At 36.5% G+C, this 27239-nt stretch overlaps 2 protein-coding genes across 2 annotated transcripts; both read left to right on the forward strand.

Annotated features, from left to right (window-relative positions):
* Positions 1-1285: 1285 nt before the first annotated feature.
* LOC139124667 (perlucin-like) lies at positions 1286-5356 on the forward strand. Its single transcript, XM_070690793.1, has 6 exons — positions 1286-1498; positions 2385-2461; positions 2902-3058; positions 3400-3491; positions 4326-4468; positions 5021-5356. Coding segments are annotated over exons 2-6 (453 nt in total). The 5' UTR covers positions 1286-1498; positions 2385-2401; the 3' UTR covers positions 5022-5356.
* Positions 5357-21986: 16630 nt separating this feature from the next.
* Positions 21987-25981, forward strand: LOC139124678 (perlucin-like protein). Its single transcript, XM_070690803.1, has 6 exons — positions 21987-22161; positions 23050-23127; positions 23555-23714; positions 24235-24326; positions 25175-25308; positions 25681-25981. The coding sequence occupies exons 2-6, from the start codon at positions 23068-23070 to the stop codon at positions 25682-25684; spliced, it is 450 nt and encodes a 149-aa protein (XP_070546904.1). The 5' UTR covers positions 21987-22161; positions 23050-23067; the 3' UTR covers positions 25685-25981.
* Positions 25982-27239: the final 1258 nt, after the last annotated feature.

The following is a 27239-nucleotide window of genomic DNA, read 5'->3' on the forward strand; positions in this document are numbered from 1 at the left end:
ATGTGATAATAAGAGGCATCATGTGTCATTTGTCATTGTACTGTTATTTTTATGAAATGTGAAGACCAATGCAGGGTAAAAAAAATTGGTGAGGTTGAAAATTCGGGTTTTTACACAAGACCATAAATGGGACACGGCAAATTCCTGCCCTTATTCTACCTCTCCTTTTCAATGAACAAAAATGCCGGAAAAATTAAAACTATTTTACACCCCTGTTTTTAGAAAATTCCAAAAAAGTACATCAGCAGCAAACGTATTAGACACTAGAAATGTTTGCTAGCTGCCAAACAAATTACCTCGTGCTATAAATTTAAATTTAAATTTGTTTTTGGTCAGTTGACGGCCTTCACGCTAAATTGAGTCTATATTTACTTGATCACTCGAAAATGATTGAATTTCAATATGGCTACAATATGCCTTTATCACACGGTGGTAACCGATACAGCAAACACATTTATTTGTCTTACGATAATTTTTATAGGGCTCCACTATATATTTTCAGAGTGAGTTACTCTGTTTTCTCTGACGTGAGTGAGTCACTGATGATAAATTTTGATATGACCATTTCCCGTAGAGGGTTAAGTTCCCTTATGGCATGTGTTTGATAACATAAGGTAAATGCTGAGATGATAACCCAAGCTTTTCACGATTTCTGTGTGGTTTCTGCGTTAAATGCGTGTGTCAGTGTAGTTGTGTGTGGTTTTTTTCTCGAATTAATAGGCATATTGGAAGCATGACACCATTCTAGTGGGTTGCCGAGCCATCAGGGACAGGGAGATGGCATACAGGTGGTGCCTGTCTATAGCGTGCCAGGTACAGCCACTGGGTATTGAATACCTGTATGGTCACCCAAACGACGTACGAAGTGGTGCGACTGAATGCAGTGCAATATCTTCATATAAGATGTAAAAGACTCAAGATGCCAAGTAAATTTTATTCAGATGACAACGTAATGACATGATAAAGAAATTTTATTTGAATAAGCCTCGATTGGAGATATAATCCAATAATCTTCGGGGAGCATTCGAAAAATTCTTGCAAAGAGAAACAAAAATATATGCATCAAAGTGTCTTTTACCTGTAACCAGCAAATGTTACCTAACCATTTTACTTGAAAATGCCGCATCTATAATAAGCATCATAATTGCTACCCTCATATTGCAGTTACATTTCGTTCACATCTTCCTGAAACACATCTGTTTTTTGTTATTCATTTGTTCAACTTTTATCTCATGAATATGTTATCCCACGGTCCATGAAATGAGATAGTTACTCAGAGATGATTGTGTTGACACGAAATGATGCTGTTATTTATATCTTTTCCCGACCAATCGGATTAAGGAAATTGTTTACATACCCGGGCAGATACTTCTATAACATTAACCCTCAAGAACACATATACACATAATCTCCCTTGTGCAATTTCAAGCTCCGTTTCAAAACTGGAAGAAGCGCCAGACCAAATTTAATAGTGACGTCTACAAAGACAAGATATCAGGTGAGCGTATTTACCATGGTCTTTTTGTTATATGTGTTGTTGAGCCCATCCACCTGATGAAAGGCATTTCCATATTCAACTTTTTTGCAGCAAATCCAGTAAATTTCAAAACACGGGAATATGGTGACAGAAAAAAATCACACAACAAGAACACGTATATGCTTTGTGTATTTTATTCTTTGTTTGGATAGTCGCCTAATATAAAAAAATAAAAAAGACAGATACATCTTCACCAAACAAATATAAGTTGGTGCTTAATCTAGCTTCTGTTGTCTGGCCTTGATCAATGTAACAAACTCCATGGAAAGTATCATTTCGGTATTCGAAAAAAAAACATGTTTGCTTTAACCGTTTGCTCTTCTGATTCGCTTTCTATAAGGTTATCATGTTTGTCAACACATTAACTGTCACACTTCACCTTTGGAGAGGATCAGACATTTCATGTTTTACTTAAAAGTGCTGACAGTTGCTTTGAAATTGCATCAATTATCCGTGAACACTACTTAGGCCGTCATTTGTGGCAGTTATAAAAAAGCACTACAGCAGACACATGCCTAACTATACACACTCACATTAACAATTCAGATTTTACAGTACTAGATCCAGCGCACGTTTATAAAGTACTGTGACGCATAAACCATTAGTGATATGCAATAAAGTAATTATTCCAGCACTACTGCTGTGTGTTTTCCATGTGACTCTGGGGCTCTTTAGAAGACGTCGTATAAGTATATTGCAATCTCATTCATAAATTCAGCAATTTCAAATCAATTCTTGAACGTTCAAGCCATTTTGAACGGCGAACTTAATTATCGCTTTTTCTATTTAGTAATAATTATATTTGACATCCCTTACAACATACTGTCTCACCTTGCTTGTATTCTAGCCTCTTACGCCGGAACTATGAAGATCTACAGTGCTGGTATTTTTACCCTGCTTGTTCTGAGCGCTCAACTACTCGTGGTAGGTAAATAAGCATGTACAACTGACGAAATATGGGCTAACACTATTCAAGTTTAAAAATCCACATTTCGTAATGCATATTATTTTATTTACTACAAGGATCTCCCCATCCAAAATTGAAATTTAATTTAAAAGAAAATATGATCATGTTTTGTCTAGGTGCTACCTTCTTCTTGTCAAGTAAAATGTTCGGATTGACAGTCTTAAAATACGTAAATACCCATGCTCTGCATGTATGTATGCAATCTACAAACACTTCGTCAGCTCAATGCGGAATTGCCACAGATCACAAAGCGTAAAGAATGCGTATCCTCTCATATAGGTAGGTAATTCCGGCCATGGGTTTCATCAGCCAAAGTACCGATGAATCCACAAGATATCCAAAGTCAATTCAATATACCGAATTGCTTTAATGTCGTTTCTTTTTGTATTTTTTGTAGTGCTTATCTTGCGATGATGGTTGGTCTGAGCACAATGGACACTGTTATTATGTTCAAGATGAAAAGATGAACTTTGTTGACGCGCAGTGTGCATGCAATGCAAATGATGCGTATCTGGTAAAAATGGACGACCAGGCGGAATCCGATTTTGTGACAGGTAGAACACACAAAGGAAACACCGACGCACCTACCTTCCTATTACAAAATTGCCCCTGGTTCTTGTGTGTGTATGTATGTATGTATGTATGTATGTATGTATGTATGTATGTATGTATGTATGTATGTATGTATGTATGTATGTATGTATGTATGTATGTATGTATGTATGTATGTATGTATGTATGTATGTATGTATGTATGTATGTATGTATGTATGTATGTGTGTGGTATCTAAATATGTATCTATGATGTATCTATCTATGTAAATATCTATGTATCTAGGTATCTATGTACGTTCGCACGACAGGTTCAAATTAATTGCGTCCTCTATTTTAATAGGCTTAATAAGTGATACTGTTTGGATTGGCACAAGGCGAGCGGTTGTTGATTGTGGTTGTTCCAAATGGTTTATGATACATGGCCTGACTCAGGTAAGAAACTTGATACTCTTGGTATATATTTTGTGGTGTTGATAAAATATACGTTATGCGTTGCACCCAGGCATAATGTGTCGCGCAAGCACAGTTGCCTGCTGTTTTATGTTGCATATGTTGTATCGGACATGATTTGCGGAGACATGGTAACAAGGGAAAGAACAAGCGAATGGTGTAACGTGGTTGACAGGACTGGTGCCAGCCCACTATGCTGACGATACCCCCTATGGACGGGTCTGGTGCGTAGCTTTTCTACACGTAACAATTTGTCTTGTAAAATTTTGGTACCATTTTGTATGGCCGTCGGTCAAAAAGGCAAGCAAAGCAAACCTCTTCTAAACCAAACAATCTTTCAGTAGAAGTGGATAGTAACCTAAATGGGTAAACACAAAGTAATTTGACCTAGAATTGGTATTTGCGAAATAAATTGCATTGGCGACCCTTGATTATGATAGCTAAACTTGTTCGACATAGAAATTTGAACCCTACATTATTGTGTAATTTTATTAATAAGACATCGATGGCGAGGACAAAATCACGTTTTTACGTATCGTGAAGATTGTGCTAACGAAAGCATTATTGATGATACATTCTGCTAGTTTGTCATCAATATAAACGTATTTACTTAACTATATCGTTCTTGGTTAAAGACTGTTCGTGTTTTAAATACGTATAGTCACACAACGTTCAAAAGATGTATCATTGAGTTACCCAAGACGTTACCATTAAGAATTATATATATTTTTACGGCTTTATATTGTATGTAATTGATTACCACTGGCAGATACAGTGTTCTTTATGTCACAAAGTAACTGGTTTGTTTTTTGCTAGGCTGTATTTACTAGCTGGAGTCCAAGCGAACCAAATAACAGTGGAGGTACCGAACATTGCGTCGAAATTCGGATATGTAATAATCTTTGGAATGACCAGACATGCAGTGATGAGCTGAAATCAGTGTGTGAAAAAGCAAACTGGTGAGTACATCGGATCTATATCGTAAATTATTGGTTTTCGAATTCCAATTGTGGTTTGTTTTGTTTGAAGAACACCAAGTGCATACGTACCAGAGAAAAATTATAACAATAGTATCAAAAGTTACAGCTATTTACATTTAATGTGCAAAATCTCTTCCATTTATTTGCATGACCCATGACTATTCTAAGCGATTTGACAGGAAAATTCGTTGACACACCGGCGGTACCCGAATTCGATGCCGTTGTCAACAACAATTAACAACAAAGAACAAGTGGGTCTCGGACTTTAAGTTATTAAAGGATAATTTTTATCCGTACAGGTAGTCTATGAACCTCAGATATAGCAAGCAGTACCTGTTTTGTATTTCTAGATATGTCAAAAATAACAACGGTAGTGAGTAGAAAGAAAATTATAAAAAGGGTACAGAAGAGAGAGAGAGAGAGAGAGAGAGAGAGAGAGAGAGAGAGAGAGAGAGAGAGTAAGTAAATAAGACGATGATCGACATATTTTCATGTAATTAATATCTGAACAATCACTTTTTCTTTTCGCAGATGCCGAAAGCATAAAAATATACCATATCGGCCATGGCATTCGATCATGTTAGTCCAACATTCCTAAAATAATTTTCATTCTTTAAATTAAATGTATGGTATGGTGTAGTTCTGTAATGTTCTGTACTGTTCTGTTCATAATACACAACTTACAAGAAGTTGTTTAAACCTACCTGGGAGAATGTCAGCGACAGAGAACAGGTACTCGAAAAGAAAAGAGACAGATACCCGAATACAAGAAAACATATACTCCAGTTGACAGTCACTTTAAGCATTATATATTAATCGACCTGTAATTGGTATTTAGTAGTATTAAAATATGCATCATAGCAAAAATTCATTGTCATAATGTATCTTCTCTTGCTGCCAGACACAACTTGTTCCTTCCATTAGGGAATGGTTCCTTCCATAAGAAAATGTTTGGTGCTACACTACAAATTAAGTTTTATAGGAGTTAGTATGGTATATTTGAGAGATTAAGATTGCATATGACAACGGAACGGATACGTTATCACTTTTTGCGTGCTCTTATCATATTTTGATGATGCCACACGTTCTATTTGCAGTCGTTGTCTTCGTGAAACTGCCACATTTCTCGTACAAATTGTACGAGAGAAATCTTTACACTAGCTTCGTCATAGACTTGACGTTTAATATGGACATTGCTTTCGTACCGTATTGTTGCTTCTATTTTTTATCGATTACCGTCTGATTTTGAGATATTATTTAGAAACAAACTGGTACAAAGCACAAAAACCCCAGCCCACACCAGGGAAATGGCAGATTTTGCGGCGGCAGACGTGGCATACGCACTGCTGAGAGAATTTAAGCTCTGTTTTATTAACCTAATATCATCGCAAATTCTCTCGTCAATGCGCGAACTAAATGATGTGACTATGCTATGCGAGTTGGCTGCGTGAGTCGGCACTTCTTAATCTAGATGTACTCCAAGTGTGTTTACTTACGTATAAATATCAAAACAGGATCTATCTATCTATATATAAATCTATAATTCTATCTTCTATCTATCTATCTATCTATCTATCTATCTATCTATCTATATCTATCTATCTATCTATCTATCTATCTATCTATCTATCTATCTATCTATCTATCTATCTATCTATCTATCTATCTATCTATCTATCTATATATATATATATATATATATATATATTATATATATATATATATATATCAGTAAAGATGAGTTTTTCAGATAGTTCTCAGTGTTGTTCTTAGAGTAGCTTGACAAGAGCGGGTGAATGTATTTACACATGTCTACTGATCCGGTCATAAATTTTGTTTTCATTGCGTTGGTAATGTTGACACAACGTTTTGTCCCAAGAGTAGGACTTCGACAGGTGAAAATATGTCTACAAAAGAAAACATGGACAAAACTCACAACAAAACAGGACTAGTGTTCATCTTCATCAAATGTTGAACGTATCTTACATGCTGAGTGAGCTGCAATTCACAAATATGCGTAGAAATATAGTAGCAATTTCAAATTTGCGCCAATGGTTATTAATATTGCCTATCTAAGGGCACTGTAAGCAATTGTTATTGAAATTGTTTGTCGAGCACAATAAGCCTAGAATGTTTATCTTTGTAAACATCTTATCTATCTATCTATCTATCTATCTATCTATCTATCTATCTATCTATCTATCTATCTATCTATCTATCTATCTATCTATCTATCTATCTATCTATCTATCTATCTATCTATCTATCTATATATATATATATATATATATATATATTATATATATATATAATATATATATATATATATATATATATCGTATACCTATGCCCTGTATTGTGTCTGTACTGAGTTCAGTGACATGATTTATCATGTTGATTTGCATGTCAATAAAGTGATACGACTTGTTGATTTGCATATGAAAGGAATGATAAGTGCGTCTTTCTTTCATTCAATTGAATATTTGCATATGAAAAAGTGATACGACCTGTTGATTTACATAACAACGCCTGATACGGCCTGTTGATTTGCATACCGGACTACTTACATGGTGGCGCCCTAATCAAAACAAACCATGGTGCCCGTCTATGATTTTGACTTTGACTACGATATCATGTCCGATCTCCAAAAGTGGCAGGGTTTTGAAGCATAGGGAAATGCGGGTGAACTAAATAAAAAAAACATGTGTCGATATAGGATTAACCTGCTAGTAGTGCTACCAATTTGAACAAATTAAAGAGCAGAGCATCACACCGTACGGGCACTGACAGATCGATGACAGACCAGCTGTTCCGTCCGTGCATAAGCACAGACGCGCAGACGACAAGCAAAAGTGCTATCGGACATGTCGGAGGACCGGCAAATTCAAAAGCACAACTTTCAAAAATATCATGTATTCATGGTAAATGCGTTCTGGAAAATAATACCAAACACAACACTTGCATGTACCGTACCGATTCGGTAGATATCCTACATGTTTGATGACAGAGTTCAAGCATTTCTCTGCTCAACCGTAAAATAATTGTCAATGAGCCAGCTGATAGATTACTTCAGACGCTAGTATATCATCCGCCTTAGCAAGATGACGCAAACAAATGTAGTCCATCAAGAAAAACCACAGTGAAACGTATCATATTTTAATATACGAGATTTATTAATTCAATAACGTGGGCATAGGTATATGATAATATGATGATATTATCTCATGAACTGGCCCGTATCTCCACCTGTGTGACGTACACCAGCACATATAAGAAATCCATATTACCGCTGTTGTACGTCATCAACCGGAACTTTTTTCTGCAATGGTACCGTTCGTACATGCTCGTACATGTTGCCACACAGACCGCGATTGTCGTGATCGATGCCGTGCTCTCATGACATTTTGACAAAATGGTGAAATCAAGATTTGGAAATATAGAAGGCATGTCCAACGACATTTCGAGTCGCTAAAGCTTTAGCTATTCCCAAGAATCGAATGAGGATGCCGTCGATTGTTATAATGGCTCAGTAACATCACGGCTCAAGTCGTAAGGTTAAAAGTGGACGTCGTCGTACCTTGCGATCGCAAAGCGACGTCGTACCTGGCGATCGAGGTTGGCGATAAACCCGAAATATAGACCTCAACGAAAGTTTAACTTAATAAATGAGTACCGTATAATCTCCAGGAAAGCGACATAGAAAGCTCAAGCATAAAGTCATTTTACAAACAACGATAAATTTCCTTCATCACCAAAATTATTCCGTCGTTTCTCGATCGGAATCAAACCTGCAGCATAAGGCTTATAGTGAAAACATACGCTGTCGACCTACAGTGCAGCGCCGTAGAATCCGATGTATTTCGAAAGTTGACTCGGACAACACTCACAACAGGACAGAGTTACCGTCAAGTAACAAAATTGGGATGTACCTACGGGAAATATATGTGTCACAGCAAACATCAAAGTCCGTAAGACGAAACTTTGACGACCGAGATGGCACCGAGGAAGACCGGTGACGGCAGTGCCCACTACAAGCGCACACTTTGTGTGTCATTGATCTGAACATTTCGGGCTCGCCAAGGTCGTAAACTTGTGATATTTTAATATCCACAGCATCTCTAAGAAAGGTAACTACTGTTTCGATCGTGTCGTTGCATTAGTTTCAAAATATAATAGTAAATATTCTAAATAACTCAAAATACTAAGGTTACCGTCGCTAGCGCGATGAAAGTCATGTCCGCCGATGTAGACTTGCCTTGGCATCGGTCCAGCGCGAGACAATGATTGAAACGCGCACGTGACCGAATCCGTATGTCTGATTGGTGGAGATACCATTTTATGTAGCAAAAGTTCAGCTTAATCGGATTTATGAATGAAAGTATACCTGTAAACATTTGCACATCTCCTGGGTGACGGGCCGCTTTACCCAATAAATGAAAGTAATCCGCCTAAGAAAAAACACAAAATCGCGATAAAAACCATGCAATTTGTTACAATAATTTTGATCCAACCACATCAAAGAAAAATAAGAGCCATCCAAATAGGTAAGAAACAAACAACTCCTGTATTTTCACCATACTGTCACTTAGTATTTTCTCCGACATGTAACTTTTGTACTTTTGTCCTACTTTAGGACGAAACGTTGTGCTGATATAATAAACTATTTGAACCAGCAGATTGGTACGTGTGTCATATCCTACAAACGAATTATATATAATATATATATATATATATATATATATATATATATATATACATAATGTTTATTTCTCCTTCTAGACATATCGCAACAATGATGCGATGGCGCGTTTGTTTGTTTTTCCCATCAAGAACGCGTAAAAAGATGAAACAATATAGGAATGCTAGTACAGACAAATGCACAGCGGTGTTGCTTTAGCATTTTTGTATAGCAACACTTCTGTGGTTTGAGTTTTAGTGCAGTTTGAGTTGAGTTTTAGTTCAGCAAGGCTCAGTTTTGACAGGTTAATATAACAACTACATATGTGTACAGTTCTGAATCAAATGTTAGTGTCAGTTATTTTGTTTTACAGTTCTGTTTATACGCTACTGCGTTATGATCTGTCAATTTGTATTTCAATATGTGGTCTTGTACACAATCCGGTACATTTTCCTCCAACGTAGAACCACGTGAGTAATCAACATCATCAAGAGCTGCTTCAAGCCGGATTTGTGCTCCTTTGTTAACTTCTTAGCACTGTGTAACATACGGGTCAATGTATTTGACGGTTTGCTTCACCCTACAGGCAGTCCGAGCACATTTATGGGCTACAATTTCTATCAAAATTTTGTCAAAAATTTAAAAATAAATGACTAGGGTGTTAAGGCGACATAAATTGACTTTGGTACTCAAAGAGCCAAGAGACAGCTGTAAAGCAATTTTGCACACTTTATGGCGAATCGTCGTATGGTGCGGCGCGGATAAAATGCTCTTGTCAGGAACAGAATTCGCAGCATCCTAAACAGGTATAGGCTAAATATTTATCGTAATATCGAGTTTCCTTACAAGTTCAAGGATGTTGAATAATTGCTATGCTATAGATGTGAGTTCATTAGCAGTCAGTGGCTTGGGTACGTGTTTGGGAGAATGTCTTAACTTGTAGCCCTGGAATATATCAAAGTTCTCTGGTATCGAACAAGATAGTTGATGAAACGTTTGTCTATGTGGGTCAGTGAACCATGAATAGTCTGGGAGAACATCAAAAAACTGATCTTCCCAGGGATTTACTTTGCCTTGCCACCCTAGATCTTGACCTTGAAGCCACCTTACCAGTGCATTATGCAGCTGAAATCTTGCGTTTGCTGGCCACACGTTTTCACGTCGTGAACGAAACAGTATATTAAATTGATTCACGGTACGTCCGGTACTTTTATTTGTGGGGTTTTCACCATTGTTAAACGTAAACTGAAATTATTTGTCAAAGTCTATACAGTCAGTAACTTTCGCCGCTAACGGTAAGCTCTGAAACTTTCCATCCACTCCTTCTACACAAGTACCTCCACACAGCACTGTTCGAAATCGTTTGGTAAGCTAAATTGATCAGCAGTGGACAAACTCTTCTTGGGAGGTCTTATGCACTTCATGCAATGAAAATAGAGCGTTCACATCGACTAGGTGAAAGGGTCTCAATACTTTCGACCCGGCCGTAACTTGTATGGAAATAAGCAAAATTGTCATCAACATACACCATGCGTCATACAGACTATACAACGTGCATTCCTGTAGTCATTTAACTGTAGTTTCAAATCATATTGTAAGTGATGCTGCATTGCTGCAAAAATAAATTACAGTATTGTACTAAAGAAGAACTTCACAATGGTTTGCAGTTTGTGGTTACAAGGAATCGCTATAACATTAAAAATGCTTCCCATTTCAGCAAAGTCCCGACAGACGTCTGTTTGATAAAGGATCTGATACATTAATGTACAGGGCAACATTTATTTCCGTGTGTCACTACATTCTGGTCGATGTGCCCTTTATACGAGGGATAGCACAAACAATTATTCGTCCTTGATATCGAAATGATAATGGTTATACAATTTTAAGACATATGAAAAGGAAATGCGCAGCAAACTGAAGTGAAGAAATTCTACCCACTCTGGAACCCTAGAACGTTTTGGGGGACCAATAGATAATTAGCTGGCAGAGCGTTTGCATAACTGCTGACGGCCATGTACTCCGGACAGTGACAACCTATAACTAGAATGTGATAAGGGTTCGCTGAACATGTACCGAGATATGCACTTGAATTTGAAACATATCAGGTAGTGCTCACTGTACGTTGTTTTTGAAATCATTTATTTTACTTTACACTGGACAAAATGCTTGGTATACGTCCAGTATATTTGCGCACATTGATGTATATGGAACACAATATTAATTGCACACGTAACTTACATCTTTGTATATGGAACATTCCAATACGTTGATATGCGTAGCGTATTTCTATGCAGATCATGAGTATACGTAATGCAGATCTTTGCACACTAAGTGTACACTGTAGTTTTGCATTTTATAAGTATACGTACGTGTATACTTAACGTATTTGACACATGTACAGAATAAGCATTTGTGATACCGTATATTGTTGATTGTCAAGCATTTTGCCCAGTGTTACCTTCAGTGTTAACACTTTATTACGTTTATTGTGAGCCAAAGAAGCATACTACAGGTATGTTTCTTGATTATATAACACGGAAACTCCATTAGCTATTTGGCAGTCTGGAAATAGAAATATTAATTGACAGTCTAATAAACAGTACATTGACGTTTATTCTTAATATTGACTAAATCTCGATGATGTACGCATCTAGAGTCTAGATACACTAAGCGTACAGTAGGTAGATTGTACCTAGTTATCTGTTACAAGAACGACGGAAGTTTAGTTCATTCTTTGCAAAGGCCAAAATACTTATATCATAAGAGCAGATCTATATTAGGGTTGGGTAACACTTTATCATTTAATGCAATGCGTGGTCTTTAGTCGAAACAATTACCTGTCTGTTGCCAACATGACTTGGTACTACATTAAGGCCGTGCCCAGAACCAGCATAACGCAGTCAAACAAGTTTAAGTCTGTCTGAGTCTATTTTCCTATTTGATCTACCATCCCTCTCCTTTGACTGAATGAGTCAGACTATGGCGTTAAACACCATTTCTAAATCCACCTTTTGTGATGCAGTCATTGCTTTAAAATTAATTGCGTGCGATAAGTGATGTTGAGTATGTGAGTGCGAGTGCTTCATCAACTCTAAAGCGTGTGGAGGGATCGCAGTCAGAATACTTGTAACAAACTAGCACAGTTATTGAACCGCTCTTTTGAAGGGCGGTCACTTGGCCGAGCGGTTTTGACTTTGATATCTTCGCTAAGTGACTAGGTGCCATACTTGTGAGTTCAAATCCAATCGAAAATTGAGTTACTGAATTTAGAACACTTAAAAGCAACACTTAGTCAACTCAAGCACAAAAATCGCCGATGAATCCCACTATTGTGAAAAGCAGGCGTACTCTACCGCTACATACTCTTGTTCCCCCAGCTAAAGTGTTAAAAACCCTCAAAGTTAGCCAATAGGGATGATATTTGTAACGGGTTGATGGATCGTTATGGATGTCACGATGCCCCCAATCATTCTATTTACATATTATTGGGTAGTCAGGATCAAAAGTGTAAGTCAGTTTTACTGAAAAAACAACTGTATTAAATTATAAATAGGGTTCACTGAAATCAATTTATTACCGTTAAATTACAAAGTAAATTGTATAAAAAGTGCTGGCAGAATATACGAATGCACAAGTAAAATAAAGTGTTTTGCTGTTGTCATGAGTATGTGCACATGGGGTTGATGAAGCTTTAAATTTAGCCAAAAATGTTTATTGGTAGTGTCATTGCAAATGTGAACTACTGTCTTTTCCTCGCGTCTGTAGTAAAATTTTGTTACAAATCCTCTTTTCGACCCCTTCCCCCAAATATGTAAGCACATTTTTGTGGAATGGTAAAACTAATACTCTTAGTACAAAAGAACCTTTTAAAAAATTATGGTCACTGAACTTATTTTGAAACGGCTTTGTGGTCGACTTACCCTAACAATTAAATATTCTGACCCACACTTTTGTTGATGTAAAAGGTTTGTGCTCTAAGTAGCACCCTTCTGAATGGAATAAAGTTAAAATTTGTGGAAAAAAACTTTGCATGTTGAGTGAAAACGATTACATATTAATTTCAAGTCTATGCTTCATTGGAACAGACAAAATAGAATAGCAAACTACATGAGAAATGTCGCGACCTACCCATGCTTCAAACTTAAAACAATATTTCTTGGAGTGGTTGAACGTGTCGAAATTAGTCATTGCTGTCGCTTTATTGTGCATAGTTGTATTGATTACGTAACAGATGCGGACAAACGAAGTAAAACAGTCTTTGTGAGAGTCCATTGACGACGCGTCAGGTCGATGAAGATCAGTAATGCCGAAGTAGGGTGACTTGCAAATGAGATTTAAACTTATGCTCAAACTTTCCTCAAGGAAACTTTTAATCATTCTCTTTCAAAATCAAGAATAATCTAAGCTTTACAAAGTTTAACAAATCGATATTTCCCGTTTGTAATAAAACGCAAAACGAAGATAAAGCAAACTTACTTGCCTTTTACCTTTTATATCAGAAGCTTCAATCTGTATAGGTCGATTGCTCGTTTTGGTGCACAGATGTACGTTATGAATAAAAAGATACTTTCCTTAAATCGCAAAAATGTGATAAACGTTTTCAAACCAATATACTTGACAGGGGTCTCAAACCCTCATTGGACTCTGAATACCATGCAATGTCAATACAATTACCACTATCCATTAACAATAAAAACACTTCTATATTTTTGAAACATTTCCAATGAATACCTAATGAAGGTAGCACCGTCAGATCGACTAAAGAACAAATGAATAAAGCTGCCACGTAAATTACAACGCTATGTTTGACCTTGGAAAAGATGGGTGTGCCCGTGATAGAAAAATAATCTGCCACGTCTAGAAAAGTTTTGAGAAATATATAGTTACTGCTATAAAGTGAACGTCCTCTAGTCCACATTGATCCAAAATGAACTGATGAAAATTTTCCAATTGGGTTTTTAAATTTTCGGCATTTGTCTCTTTGCTTTAAAGGGAATTGTGATACCCCTTGTTGTAGATTCTGAGGGCTGAAGAGTTATTTTTATTTATTTTTACAATCTCTACATTTACATTAGTGTTGTTCCAAGAGTCAAAATGCTCCCGCATATATGAATTTATGAACACCACTTTCTATGAATACGTAATGAAGGTTGAAAAACATAATTTGAATCTAATGGAGTGAAAGTTCAATCACGAAAGGTGGGGAAAGTCTATGTGTTCAAGTGCTAAACACTTTCAGATGTAGCCGCGCTAATGAAAGTCTTACGATCAAGCATTAGATTCAGACAAGGACTTGCATCAGAAGAAAACCGTCATAAAAATTCGTACCATTGTTGAGGGTGCTAATTCAGCAAACAACACAGGCGATAATTGTGATTGTGGCTCACTATCTTCAAACACTTCCTGCAAAACATATCAAGCAGTAGAGAACAAATTCAATTTTCAATACTCCAGGTGTAGGTATAAAGTTATTTCCGAATTAATGAATATAAAAATACGAATTGAAAGTCTCTGAGTGACGCACCTATTTGTTATGCCGGTGCTAATGAAGGGACCAGGGCCTCGAACGGAATAATGTTGAGATCCAATCGTAGATTAAAATTTTTGATTCGGATTTTGATTTACTTGAATTTGTAAGGATTCTGACTCATTCATCACTGCGGTATTCACTAAACTGGTCATTAAACCAAGGTCCTCTACCTTCATTTTAAAGCCCACAGCCGGCAGTCAATCACCTGGTCTGCCTATCACCCTTGACGAAAGGTTAGATCAAGGTTACATCGTCACGAAACTTGTTAAAACAACATTTGGTGAATATTCATGGATTCATGAAGCTTGAAAAGTGTCCAACTTATTCCTCTGTTAGCAATTCGCGTACTTTTTGCGGAGCTGTCTTTCACGTTGTTAGCCTTTTCTATTCAAATTAGACAAACGTTATTTTTATGCAAGCATAAACGTTAGAAGCGAGGACTGTGTTGCCTCTTTAATATCGATTACAAAATGCGATTTACCGGCGGTACACGTAATTTTTGAAAGGTCCTTCCTAAGCTGAAAGACAGCGAGAGTGACAGTGGCTGAAAGAAGACCACTTTCACGAAAACAAGGATATTTCCAACTGCGAGGTCTCGTTGAAAGGAGATAGTTGCCATCATCCCCATTCTATTTTATTACATATTTGCCTTCAAATGACTCAGCTGAAACAATTTTGTGATGTTTGATTTATACTTAACGAACACGGCGAACAATGATCGCCTCCTTTCTCCCTGATTCTCTTTGTCTCTTTGTCTCTCTCTATTCTGTGTCTCTATATCTACGGAAACACATGCTCCCCCATTGACAATATCTATCTATCTATCTATCTATCTATCTATCTATCTATCTATCTATCTATCTATCTATCTATCTATCTATCTATCTATCTATCTATCTATCTATCTATCTATCTACCTACCTACCTACCTACCTACCTACCTACCTACCTACCTACCTACCTACCTACCTACCTACCTACCTACCTACCTACCTACCTACCTACCTACCTACCTACCTACCTACCTATCTATCTATCTATCTATCTATCTATCTATCTATCTATCTATCTATCTATCTATCTATCTATCTATCTATCTATCTATCTATCTATCTATCTATCTATCTATCTATCTATCTATCTATCTATCTATCTATCTATCTATCTATCTATCTATCTGTCTGTCGTTTTTGGGGCAGAGATTCCGGGAACAGCAGAACGAGCTTTGCCTCATCGCTTGCAAACACTCCACGCATGTTGCAAAAATCTGCCATTGCGTAACCGACATCGTGCCTCGAATTCTGCAATAATTGTAACCTACCCAGTAGTCAAAAGGTTGAAATACTATAGGTATTGACCATTGATAGTGGACTGTTGTTAAAGTCTTAAAAAGCACAGGGTATGCAGCATCCCAATGTCAGAAAGTAAAATTTTCGGCGGAATTTACTTCTCCCTTTTGCAAGTCATTGATGCAACGTTTAAGGAAGTGTTTTAGCATTGACATTAGACAAAAGGCCATCGGCACTGTTCATCAACGGTAAAAATTGCGCCCCTGCACACGTCACTGGTATTGCTCTTTTCACTATGACAGTCCCTCCACCAAGCAAGAGACTATGGTCAACTTATGGAGGTAAGGGTCAATCACAGTCCGTGTGTTGAGGGATTGAGGGTAAACATATCATTGACCGCATTTCCACAATGATGGCCAGAAAATTCATCGCCAATAATTCCCTCATGACAAAATACTGAGAGCAAGCTAACTTCATTTACACTTTGCCACGAAAAACATGCATTTGGCGCTTTTCGCAAATGATTTTAACAGGCGATAATTGGTGTACATGTTACATGTTAGCATCGGTGATGTTGTCATGCAAAATCAAGATAATTCGTTGTCTTTAACTGTAATTCAAATAGTCTTTATAATAGTCTTTAAATTGTCCATAAATGAATTTTAGTCCGGACAAGAACTATGTTGTAAATACTGACGTTGCATTTTTTCGCCGAGAGATATGTTTAAAGTATACTATTTTTTTCTTAAAAACACCCTTACTTCTGTCATGAATTAGATTACTGATTACCAAACTTTACAGTTGTTGTCTGTTTTAATCTTTAGCTTGGAGATTTTACCAACATTTTGACATCAAGAATGGCCTTCTTGGCGTTTCAAGTCACCGATAACCACCACAAATTTACTTGAAACCTACAATTATTCCATCATTCTCGAAAGTCGTGTAAACGTGGCTAATTGCATTACTATTATTGGCATCCACCAATTTTGAATCTTTCACGTTTAATTCGCTACTGCAATTGTGTGTTTTGTATCGAACTTTTACTAAATTTGTTTCCAATATGGGTTTTACCACCCTTCATTACGTATTCATCGAAAATACTTATAAATGGAAAGTAGTCTTCCTAAATACAAATGTGCGGGAGGGTCCGTGCTCTTGGAATATCACTAATGTAAATTCAGATAAACTGTATCGTTAGCACTCAACTGCTGGTTACAGAGAAAACACACTCTAATGCATAATATTTAATTTTCGCATGAAGCACTGAGCAGCTTAAAGTTAAGTAAGGATTCATTTACATATTTAATGACCTTGGTAATTATCGATGTTACTTCAAAATTAAATTTGATGAAACGTGCTACAGATGTTAATCTGATAGATATATAATTATTCCATGAAGCATTGGGCATCGTCAAGTTAATTAACAGCCTATTTGCATATTAAATAAAGTTTTGTAATTAGTGATTCAACTCTGAGAGTACTTTGCAAAAGTTGATGAAACCTGCTACATATCATTCTCCGACAGATATCTTACAGTTCTGTGAAGCGTACTACTAAGTGATGATCCTGTTGTAATCTACATGAGCACATTCAGTTCACATTTGTTTTGTTTTTTTCTATGCAAGACATTGCAATGCTTCCTCATGACGGTTTGAACATCTCTCTGATCCACCTGAAACTTAACTTACCATTATTCTTATTAGTTTATTTCAATACTGTGGCCTCCGGAATATAGTACAATACAATAACTAAAACTTGTACTTGGATACATGAGCAATACAAAAAATGACATCATAGATATAATTTTACAAAAAAGTAATTAAGTCTCTAACTCATGTTAACGTCTCCCTCTACTTTTGAATGCTAAAGATACAGATTTTGCAAAATAATCATTCTCTGTTTTCAAACTCTAACCGCATTAATGACAAATTTCTGATAATCACAATCTTTGTAACAGTGCCTTGCTAAATACTTTTCTCCTAAATGTGTATAACGTGGCACTTATGTCAAAAATAAAAAAATGATCTTCCACTGCGTCATATTCACGGTAAACACACGTTCGATTTTAGCACAGAATACCTTAATTACAGTATCAGTTTCTATCCTCAACTGATGTGCTAAGGAACTGAAACGACACCATGTTGATTTTAGTTGTTTGTCCGCAATACGTGTGATGTAAGACTCTCAATTGAAAGAAACTTTAAATGCACAGTAATATCTAGTTTAGTGTCCTTTGACATATTTTTGTGAGATGAGCATGTAAAATTATTACGAATTGTCTGCTTATGAAATATCCCAAAATGATTTTTTTTACTTATTATCAGTGAGTCATTTATATCAGAGAAAACATAATAGTAACTCTCTTTGACAATGTGCCTTGTTATAGCTATACCCGTTACCACCGCGAGACAAATATATGTTGTAGCATATTGCAACTGGTTTGTATCGTTTTCAAGAGATCAAAATAATCAATTTGGCAAGAAGGGTGTTAATTGACAAATAACGAATTAAAAAATTTAAATTTCCAGCATAAGCAAATTTGTTTGGCAACTAGAAATCACTTTTGGTGTCTAATTCGTTTTCTGCTGTAAGTCTAATGCCACGATGTAATTTTGGGTTTTTTTTAAAGGCGGGGTAAGATATTTTCATGTACAAGCTAAAGCGTTTTTCGCAATCGAATAGAAAGTTAGAATTATGGCAGCAATTTACCGTATCCTATTAATTGTCTAGCGTTGAGCCCGTAATTTTCGGTCGCATCTAAAGTTTTTGACTCTGCATTGCTTCTCACATTTCTTAAACATTACATTACAATGACACATGACAAATGATACCTCACACAGCTCGCAAGTAGAAGACCTTTACATCAATAAAGTATTGTGCCAAAGTACAAACTCTAAAACGTTGACCCCGCGATTGTTCTTTTTTTATTTTTTCTTCTTTGAGGAAAGCATAATAAGCATCTGCACGATGCTACCCTTGCAGCCTTGGACATTTTAAACTATTGAGGACGGCCATGACCTCTAGCTACACTCTTACTCTAGTCTGTACAACAAAGTAACCTAAATGAACACCTATGATTCTAGTCATCGTCACCAAATTGTGTCTATATCCATTAAAGGTAGAATTGGCGACAAATGTCCGGACTCTCAATCTTTTATTTTGTTTCTTAGGTCTGGTAATCAATGATTTTACCTTGAATGATACAGATTATTTGACCTCTTTGGATAACTAAATCAAATTTCGATAGATACTGGCGCCGTGTACAACAAAGCGACTTATTCACGCAGACCTCAAAAATGTACTGTTGAGATTCATATTCCTTAAAGGGGAAGTTTAAAAAATCGAATCTAGAAGAAGAGTGAATAATCTCAATTGCTTCAAATATATATCGAAAGTTGTACTTTTTATTAATACCCATGACCTACAACTAGGTTACTACCCATGACCTACAACTAGGTTACATGTATAACACGCAACGTGCTCTTTCCGCGTTGGAATATGCAAGAACTCGTCAAATGACGAGACAATAGATACGTCTGAATCGACAAGAGTGACGTCAGAGGTTATTTTGACAGAATATCCCCTGTGAAATAGTCTTTGAAAAAGCGCCCTATCATGTTTGATACACGCAGTGTAGTCTGCAGCTTTGAGAAAACTGCGGTTGACATAAATGTGGGGTGCGCCCACGATGAGCGACGAGCTTGTAAATAAAACCGCAAGATTTTACATTCAAACAGCGAAAAATATTGGAACGGCTCATCGATGATAAAGATTGAAGTACAACTTTGGACGTAGCTAGCTGTGTTTGGAATATTTTCGTAGAGAGTTCAAATATGGTACCGCTGTGGAGAAACCGACAAGTAAACTTGTCACAATATGTATATATATATATATATATATATATATATATATATATATATATATATATATATATATATATATAATTTTATTATATATAATATATTATATATATTATATATTATCACAAAATCACAATGCAACAATAACATTTTGTTGTATTATAAAGCTCCCTAGACCTGGCTTTCATTTGGGCAGTAGCATCCTGTCATTACCTGCTGTGGTCGTGCGTTACAAAAACACATCGCTATATCCCTCAGCCAACGAATTAGAGAATAGCAACGTTTTTCTTGTAATGCATGTCCCGTCAGGGTTATAAACGGGCACTATATCCCATATGACCAGGCAAAAGGTGTTTATACTAGCAGCTATCTTAGTGTACAGAGTGAATTTGTAAGACTGGCCACGTCACTGTTCTAACTATTGATGTACGCTAAGCGCACATGTGTGACACATCATGCTCTTGGAAAAGCCAAGGTAAAGTTGGGCTATGAGTAACGGAAGCAAAATGATAACTTTATCGATTTTGCAATGTGATGTTAGGCGATTCGAATCATCTTATCGATATCAAAAATTCAGCTACAATTCGCCTTTGTGACATATACCCGAACTCCCACGTTCTACGGTGCTTTAGAATTGAGAAGTAAAACGAAAAAGGTGTGATTGTTTGCATTGCAGCAACGAATATATAGCTAGAGATGACGGCAATTGTCCCACTAAATATGTCGAAAGCAAACTTTGAAGCATGACGAACAGTGGTTGAAATATTATTTGATTTTATTGTTTTGAAAACAGATGAAGAATTTTTAAAATGTTTTACCGTTACTGGTACGGGATGTTCTGCACGCTTTAGCATAAAATTAATTATAACTGTTCCTTACTTGTTTGTTTGGTAAACTTGTTCCTATTTTGTACCACTTTTGTTCAGTTATATCTAACTTGATCTTAATTACACATTCATTTAAATGTTTACGCACAGGGATCGAATGGCTTGAAAGTGCTTGAGCAAAACGGTACAGTCCGTGCTGTGGTAACACAATACGCAAACATTTTGAAATTAAGAATTATCTACAACGAGCTTTTGCACAATCCTATAATATAGCATTGGTAATATACCAAAGTTTGGAACATTCAGAAAGGCAATTATGTTTAGTCCATTTATAGGTCGATGTACGTACCAGCAAAAATTAACTTACAGGGGCAGTAGGGAGGAACCTGGCAAATGGGCTTGCTCTATTCCCATTTCCAATCTCTGATATTTCCAACCTGAAAGTGTGGTCACTATCGCTGTGTTCTATCCTTTTTCCATAATGTATGAGTTACAAAGATTGAGCACTATATATTGGTGTAATTATTTCACAAACGGTGCAACCAATGGCAGAATGCGATGGTTTAAAAAGAGAAACGAATTAATCGGTCAATATTGCGCGAAATGCTGTTTTATCGAGCACGGTCTTACTATATCATTTCCACCTGAGAGTTAAATGTTTGTGTCAGTGTAGCTGTTCTTATCATTCTTGTCGGTTACCGAACCATCATTGTTTGGGACAACGAGATGACCCACAGATTTTGACTGCCTGTACCGCACAGGGTACAGTCGCTATTTATTGAATACAGGCATGGCCACCCAAACGTCGTACAAAGTTGTACAATTGAATGCAACGCAGCATCTTCATACATGCTGTAAAAAACGCAAAACGTCAAGTAAATTTAATTCTGATAAAAAAGTATTCGACTTAAAGGTGATATTTGAATGAAGGCCGATTAGAGATAACCAAACCATCACCAGGAAGCATTGATAAAAAAGTCATGCAAAGAGAAAACAACGTTATGTGAATTAAAGTGTGTTTTACCAGTAACTAGCGATTGTTGCCTTGCCACCTTTCTTGATAAATGCCATATCTAAAATTAGCATTATAATTGCTATCATCGGATTGAACTTACTATTCGTTCTTTTCTTCCTGAAACACATCACCTTAATTTGCATTATATTTCTATTTACTGCAGTACTATTCTATATTTGTTGTTTATTTTTCAATATTTTGTTTCATGAATAAGTTCCTACGTGTCATAAAATGAGATAGTTTACTCAGAGATGATTTTGTTGAAATAAAAAGATAAAGTTTTTTATATCTTTTTCCAGCCAATCAGATTCGAGAAACTGCTCATATGCGCTGGTGGATAGTTCTATCATACTGACCTTGAAGAACATATATATATACGTGGCCTCCAATGTGCAATTTCAAGCTCCGTTCCCGAACTGGAAAGAAGCGACAGACCACATTCAATTGTGACGCATACAAAGCCAATTTATCAGGTAAGTGTAGCATGGCCTTTTCATTACATGTTTTCTCGAGCTCATCCACCTGTATCAAAGGCATATTGAAGTTTAAACGTTTGCCGCAAATCCAGTAAATTAAAAAAGGATGGTGGTGGTGACAGAAAAAGTCATATAATAAGAACATGTAGATGCAATATGTAATTTAAAACTTGTTTTGACAATCGCCAAATAGAAAAAAATAGACTAAAACAAGATATATACATCTTAAAAAAACAAATAAGTAGTCCGTGGTTAATTCTAGCTCCTCCTTGTCTGGCCCTGATCAAAGTAGCAAACGCCATGAAATGTATCATTTTGCTATTCGAATAAAAGTGATACATGTTTACTTTGACTGTTTTTTTCTGATTCGCTTTCTATAAACTTATGATGTATGTAAACGCGCAAATTGTCATACTTCACCTTTGGGGAGGCTGAAACATTTAACATCATACTTGAAATTGCTAACAATTGCTTTGAAATTACATCAATAATCCGTGAACTCTACTTAGGCCGTCATTGGTGGCAGTTATAAGAATGCACAACAGCAGACACGTGCAAAATTATACACACACATCAACGATACAGATTGTACTGTACCAGATCTAGCGCACGTCTATAAAGTACACTGACACATAAACCATTAGTTGTATGCAATAAAGTTACTATGTTATAACTTCTCATGTAGGTTTTTCATGTGACTCTCAGGCTCTTTGGACGGCATCGTATAACTATATACTAATATTATATAAATTTCAGCAATTGACAATTAATTTGTTACTTTCGGGCCATATCGAAAGGTGAACCAATCGCTATTGTGTCTCGTTGATTGTGTATTAGTCTACACCGCTTACAACGTATAACATTTCCCCTCGCTTGTATTTTTAGCCCCTGACACCCCGAACTATGAAGATCCCCAGTGCCAGTATCGTTACCCTGCTTGTTCTGAGCGCACATTTACTCGTGGTAGGTAAATAAGCTTGTAGGAATGACGAAATATGATTTAACACTATTCACATTTGAAAATACACATATTGCTTATTGATCTTGTTTAATTCACTTCAAGAAACTAATCCTCGAAATAGAAGTTATGTTTTAAAAGGTGCTACCTTCTTCTTACCAAGTAAAAATGTTTCGATTTCTATTGACAGTCTTGAAATACGTGATAACCAATGCTCTGAACGTATGTATGTAATCTACGTGCATTCAGCTCAATGCCTTATAGCAACATATCACATGCCCAGAATGCGTTTCCTTTTATCTAGCGCAACAGTAGGTAGTCCGGCCATAGGTTTCATCAGCCCCAAGTACCGATGAATCCTCAAGAAAATTCAATAGTCAATTCAATATAGTGAATTGCGTCAATGTCGCTTCTTTATGTGTTTTTTTGTAGTGTTTATGTTGCGATGATGGTTGGTCTGAGTACAATGGACACTGTTATTACTTTGAAGAGGATAAGATGGGTTTTGATGACGCGCAGTGTGCATGCAATGCTAATGGAGCTTATCTCGTAAAATTGGACGATCAGGATGAATCTGATTTTGTGACAGGAAGTACGTACAAACAAACCTGTGACTAATTGAAGTCATTTTCACCAAACTTTCCATTCACCTTATGTATGTATGTATGTATGTATGTATGTATGTATGTATGTATGTATGTATGTATGTATGTATGTATGTATGTATGTATGTATGTATGTATGTATGTATGTATGTATGTATGTATGTATGTATGTATGTATGTATGTATGTATGTATGTATGTATGTATGTATGTATGTATGTATGTATGTATGTATGTATGTATATATGTATGTATGTATGTATGTATGTATGTATGTATGTATGTATGTATGTATGTATATATGTATGTATGTATGTATGTATGTATGTATGTATGTATGTATGTATGTATGTATGTATGTATGTATGTATGTATGTATGTACATTGAGAGTTCACATTTTAAATCCATCAAGCACTACTCAACTGTTAAATTTCCTGAATCCCCTCATTTATTGTATACAGTTCGCACGATAGATTTTAAATCATCGCAACCCCTATTGTTTTGTAGCTATGATGAGTGACAGTACTTGGATAGGCACAAGGCGAGGGATAGTTGATAGTGGATGTTCCAAATGGTTTAGGATACATGACATGAGTGAGGTAAGAGCAATTGATATGCATTCATTTTGGCATTTGACATTCAGTTTTCGTGATGCTTCTAATGTATACGGCTGCTTTGTGCTGCACCGGGTATGATGTGTCGTGTAAACATAATTACCTGCTCTTTTATGTTGAATAGTCAAACCTCATGTTGTATCCCAAACGATTTGCTGTGACATGGTAACAAGGGCAAGAACAAACAAGTGATGTAACTTGATCGACGGGACGTTTGCCAGCTCAATATTCCGATAATACCCACTATAGACGCGTCAAATAAAAAGCTTTTACGCGCTTAACAAATTGTCCTGACCAAATATTGGTATGGTTTTGTATTGCCGTAGGTTAACAAGGAGAGCAAAGCGAATACATCCTAATCGAACGTTCTTACAGTAAAAGTAGATGGTAACATATGTAGTAAAACAACAAGTCATTTTCTCCTAGAATTTATTGGCAATGGGAAAATAGATAACTGTCTGTGACGACTCTGGATTATGATAGATAACCTTGTTCTATGTAGAAGTTTTAACCCAGACGTGTTTGTGTAATATTATTAATAACACGTAATGGCGAGGACAAAATATAATTGTTACCTCTCCTGATTCTGGTATTCATGATAGTAATATTGATGTTTATTATTGGATCGTCATCAGAATAAACGTCTTGGCCTAACTATCCAATTCTGAGTTTAAGACTGATCGAGTTTTGAATACTTAAAGTCACAAAAAGTTGATACGTTATATCGATTATTAACCCAAGACATTAAAATGGAGAATTGCTTTTTTTACCGCCTTGTATCCTATATTGCTGGTGATATTTAATGCCACAATCTAAATGAATGTGTTTGCTAGGTGCCATTCACCAGCTGGAGTCCAGGCGAACCAAATCACGATGGTGACGAAAATTGTGTCGAAATCCGGACGAGCGATTATCTTTGGAATGACCTGTCATGCACTCATGGGATGAAATCAGTGTGTGAAAAAGAGTGAGTACATCGGATGCATGTCGAAAATCATAACTTTATCAGGTGTCGCACTACAATGATATTTTGTTCTATAAGATATATATATATATATATAATATTTATATATTACTTAAAATACCTGCTTTGTATTTATAGCTTTCAAAAAAAAAAACCACAGTGAGTCGAATGAAAACTTGCAAGAGGTACATTTGGCATATGAGAGAGAGAGAGAGAGAGAGAGAGAGAGAGAGAGAGAGAGAGAGAGAGAGAGAGAGAGAGAGAGAGAGGAGAGAGAGAAGAGAGAGAGAGAGAGAGAGAGAGAGAGAAATCGTCAAGAAAACAATTATATCTTTATGTAATATTTCAACAAATCACTTGTTTTTCTTTACGCAGGTAACAGAAGCATAAACAGATACCATACAGTTATGTCATTCGGCCACGTTAGTCAAAGTTTCCTCAAATAATTTCTATTCTTTAAATTAAGTGTATTGTATTTATGTAGTTGTGTACTGTTCTTTACTGTTCTGTTCATAAAACACAACTCGAAAGAAATTGTGATACTCTACCTGGGACTCGGAGAATGTCAGTGACAGAGAGATATGTACCAGAAGACAAAAAACGTTTGCTCCTATTGGTTATTACTCCTAGCATGAAATTGCTAAGTAGTAGAATTAAAATATGCATCATAGCAAAATAGTATTGTCTTAATGCATCTTCTTTTTAGGAGACACTACTTGTCCCGTCTAAAAGGACACCTGTGGCGCTATATTACAAAATAAGTTTTATAGGAGTTAGTCTGGGAAAATATATTTGAACATTCCTACCAGTATGCCTTACGTAAGATATGTAACATTATGATGGACTTGTGTGCTGCCATTGTCTGATATCTACCTATATATCTATCTGTCTGTCTGTCTGTCTGTCTGTCTGTCTGTCTGTCTGTCTGTCTGTCTGTCTGTCTGTCTATTTATCTATTTATCTATCTCTCTATCTATCTATCTATCTATCTATCTATCTATCTATCTATCTATCTATATATCTATCTATCTCTCTATCTATCTATCTATCTATCTATCTTGCCGCGTTGGTTCAGAAATTCACAACGTCTGTCCCACTAAACGTGGTTTCTTTACAAGTAATGCGGCTCAAAAAGGCACACAATATGTGCAAATCTGGCATAAGCCATTTCCATAGCACAGATGCCAAATTATACTTGAATATCTGATTTTATTTCAACTGCTGCCAACCGTGCAGTTTCAAAGATCTATTCTCACATATCGTTTACTGTTTGGTTATCTTACACACCATGATACATTACAAATTATCGACTTCGACAATTTAGTAGCCTTGAAAAGGGCCGTTTGTTTCGGAGCATTTCAACCTACGTGTAATTTAGGTCCACCTGGTTGATGCCTATCCAAGTTTGTCCAACGCATGGTCGACAGAGGTAACGCTGACACTCGGCATCACTCGGCATCGGACAGGTCTCTCGGAATAGATGGTCTCATGTCGGGTAAGCTGTAACTGTTTCGACTTCATCTGCCTTGATATAATTTTCCTTCTCCTTGCCAAAGTCATTCAACTTCAAGTCACCGTGAATGAAACAAAGCTGCGAGTGCTGTCGTTCGCCAGACACGAAGAGTAACAACGTGACGGTACATCTTTACGCGATAAACGCTGAGCTAGTGCTTGTCATCTTCACTCTGGTGAAAAATATCCTGATCAGATGCCTCATTCTGACGTGATAACTTCTTTCTCCCAGACTTTCCCGACCTCTGAATTTTACACCTCCTTGGATAATTTCTTTCACATCTCTGCAACCTCAGACTTTTAAGTCCATGGTCACTGTAAGCGGCCCGTCAATAACCGTAAGAAACGTCTTCTTTCGATATCTAAATGGTCAACATTTCACTGTCTGAGCAAGCAAACTCGGCAAAACTCTCGGCGGCGAA

Source organism: Ptychodera flava, chromosome 3 (genome assembly GCF_041260155.1).
Source record: "Ptychodera flava strain L36383 chromosome 3, AS_Pfla_20210202, whole genome shotgun sequence".
In the NCBI taxonomy this organism is placed as follows: domain Eukaryota; kingdom Metazoa; phylum Hemichordata; class Enteropneusta; family Ptychoderidae; genus Ptychodera; species Ptychodera flava.

Excerpts from the sequence above, each read along its gene's own strand:
- LOC139124667 (XM_070690793.1), top strand. The coding sequence starts at position 2,402 with ATGAAGATCTACAGTGCTGGTATTTTTACCCTGCTTGTTCTGAGCGCT. Across the intron at positions 2,462-2,901 it reads TGAGCGCTCAACTACTCGTG|TGCTTATCTTGCGATGATGG; the intron begins GTAGGTAAATAA and ends TATTTTTTGTAG. Across the intron at positions 3,492-4,325 it reads TGATACATGGCCTGACTCAG|GCTGTATTTACTAGCTGGAG; the intron begins GTAAGAAACTTG and ends GTTTTTTGCTAG.
- LOC139124678 (XM_070690803.1), top strand. The coding sequence starts at position 23,068 with ATGAAGATCCCCAGTGCCAGTATCGTTACCCTGCTTGTTCTGAGCGCA. Across the intron at positions 23,715-24,234 it reads ATCTGATTTTGTGACAGGAA|CTATGATGAGTGACAGTACT; the intron begins GTACGTACAAAC and ends ATTGTTTTGTAG. Across the intron at positions 24,327-25,174 it reads GGATACATGACATGAGTGAG|GTGCCATTCACCAGCTGGAG; the intron begins GTAAGAGCAATT and ends TGTGTTTGCTAG.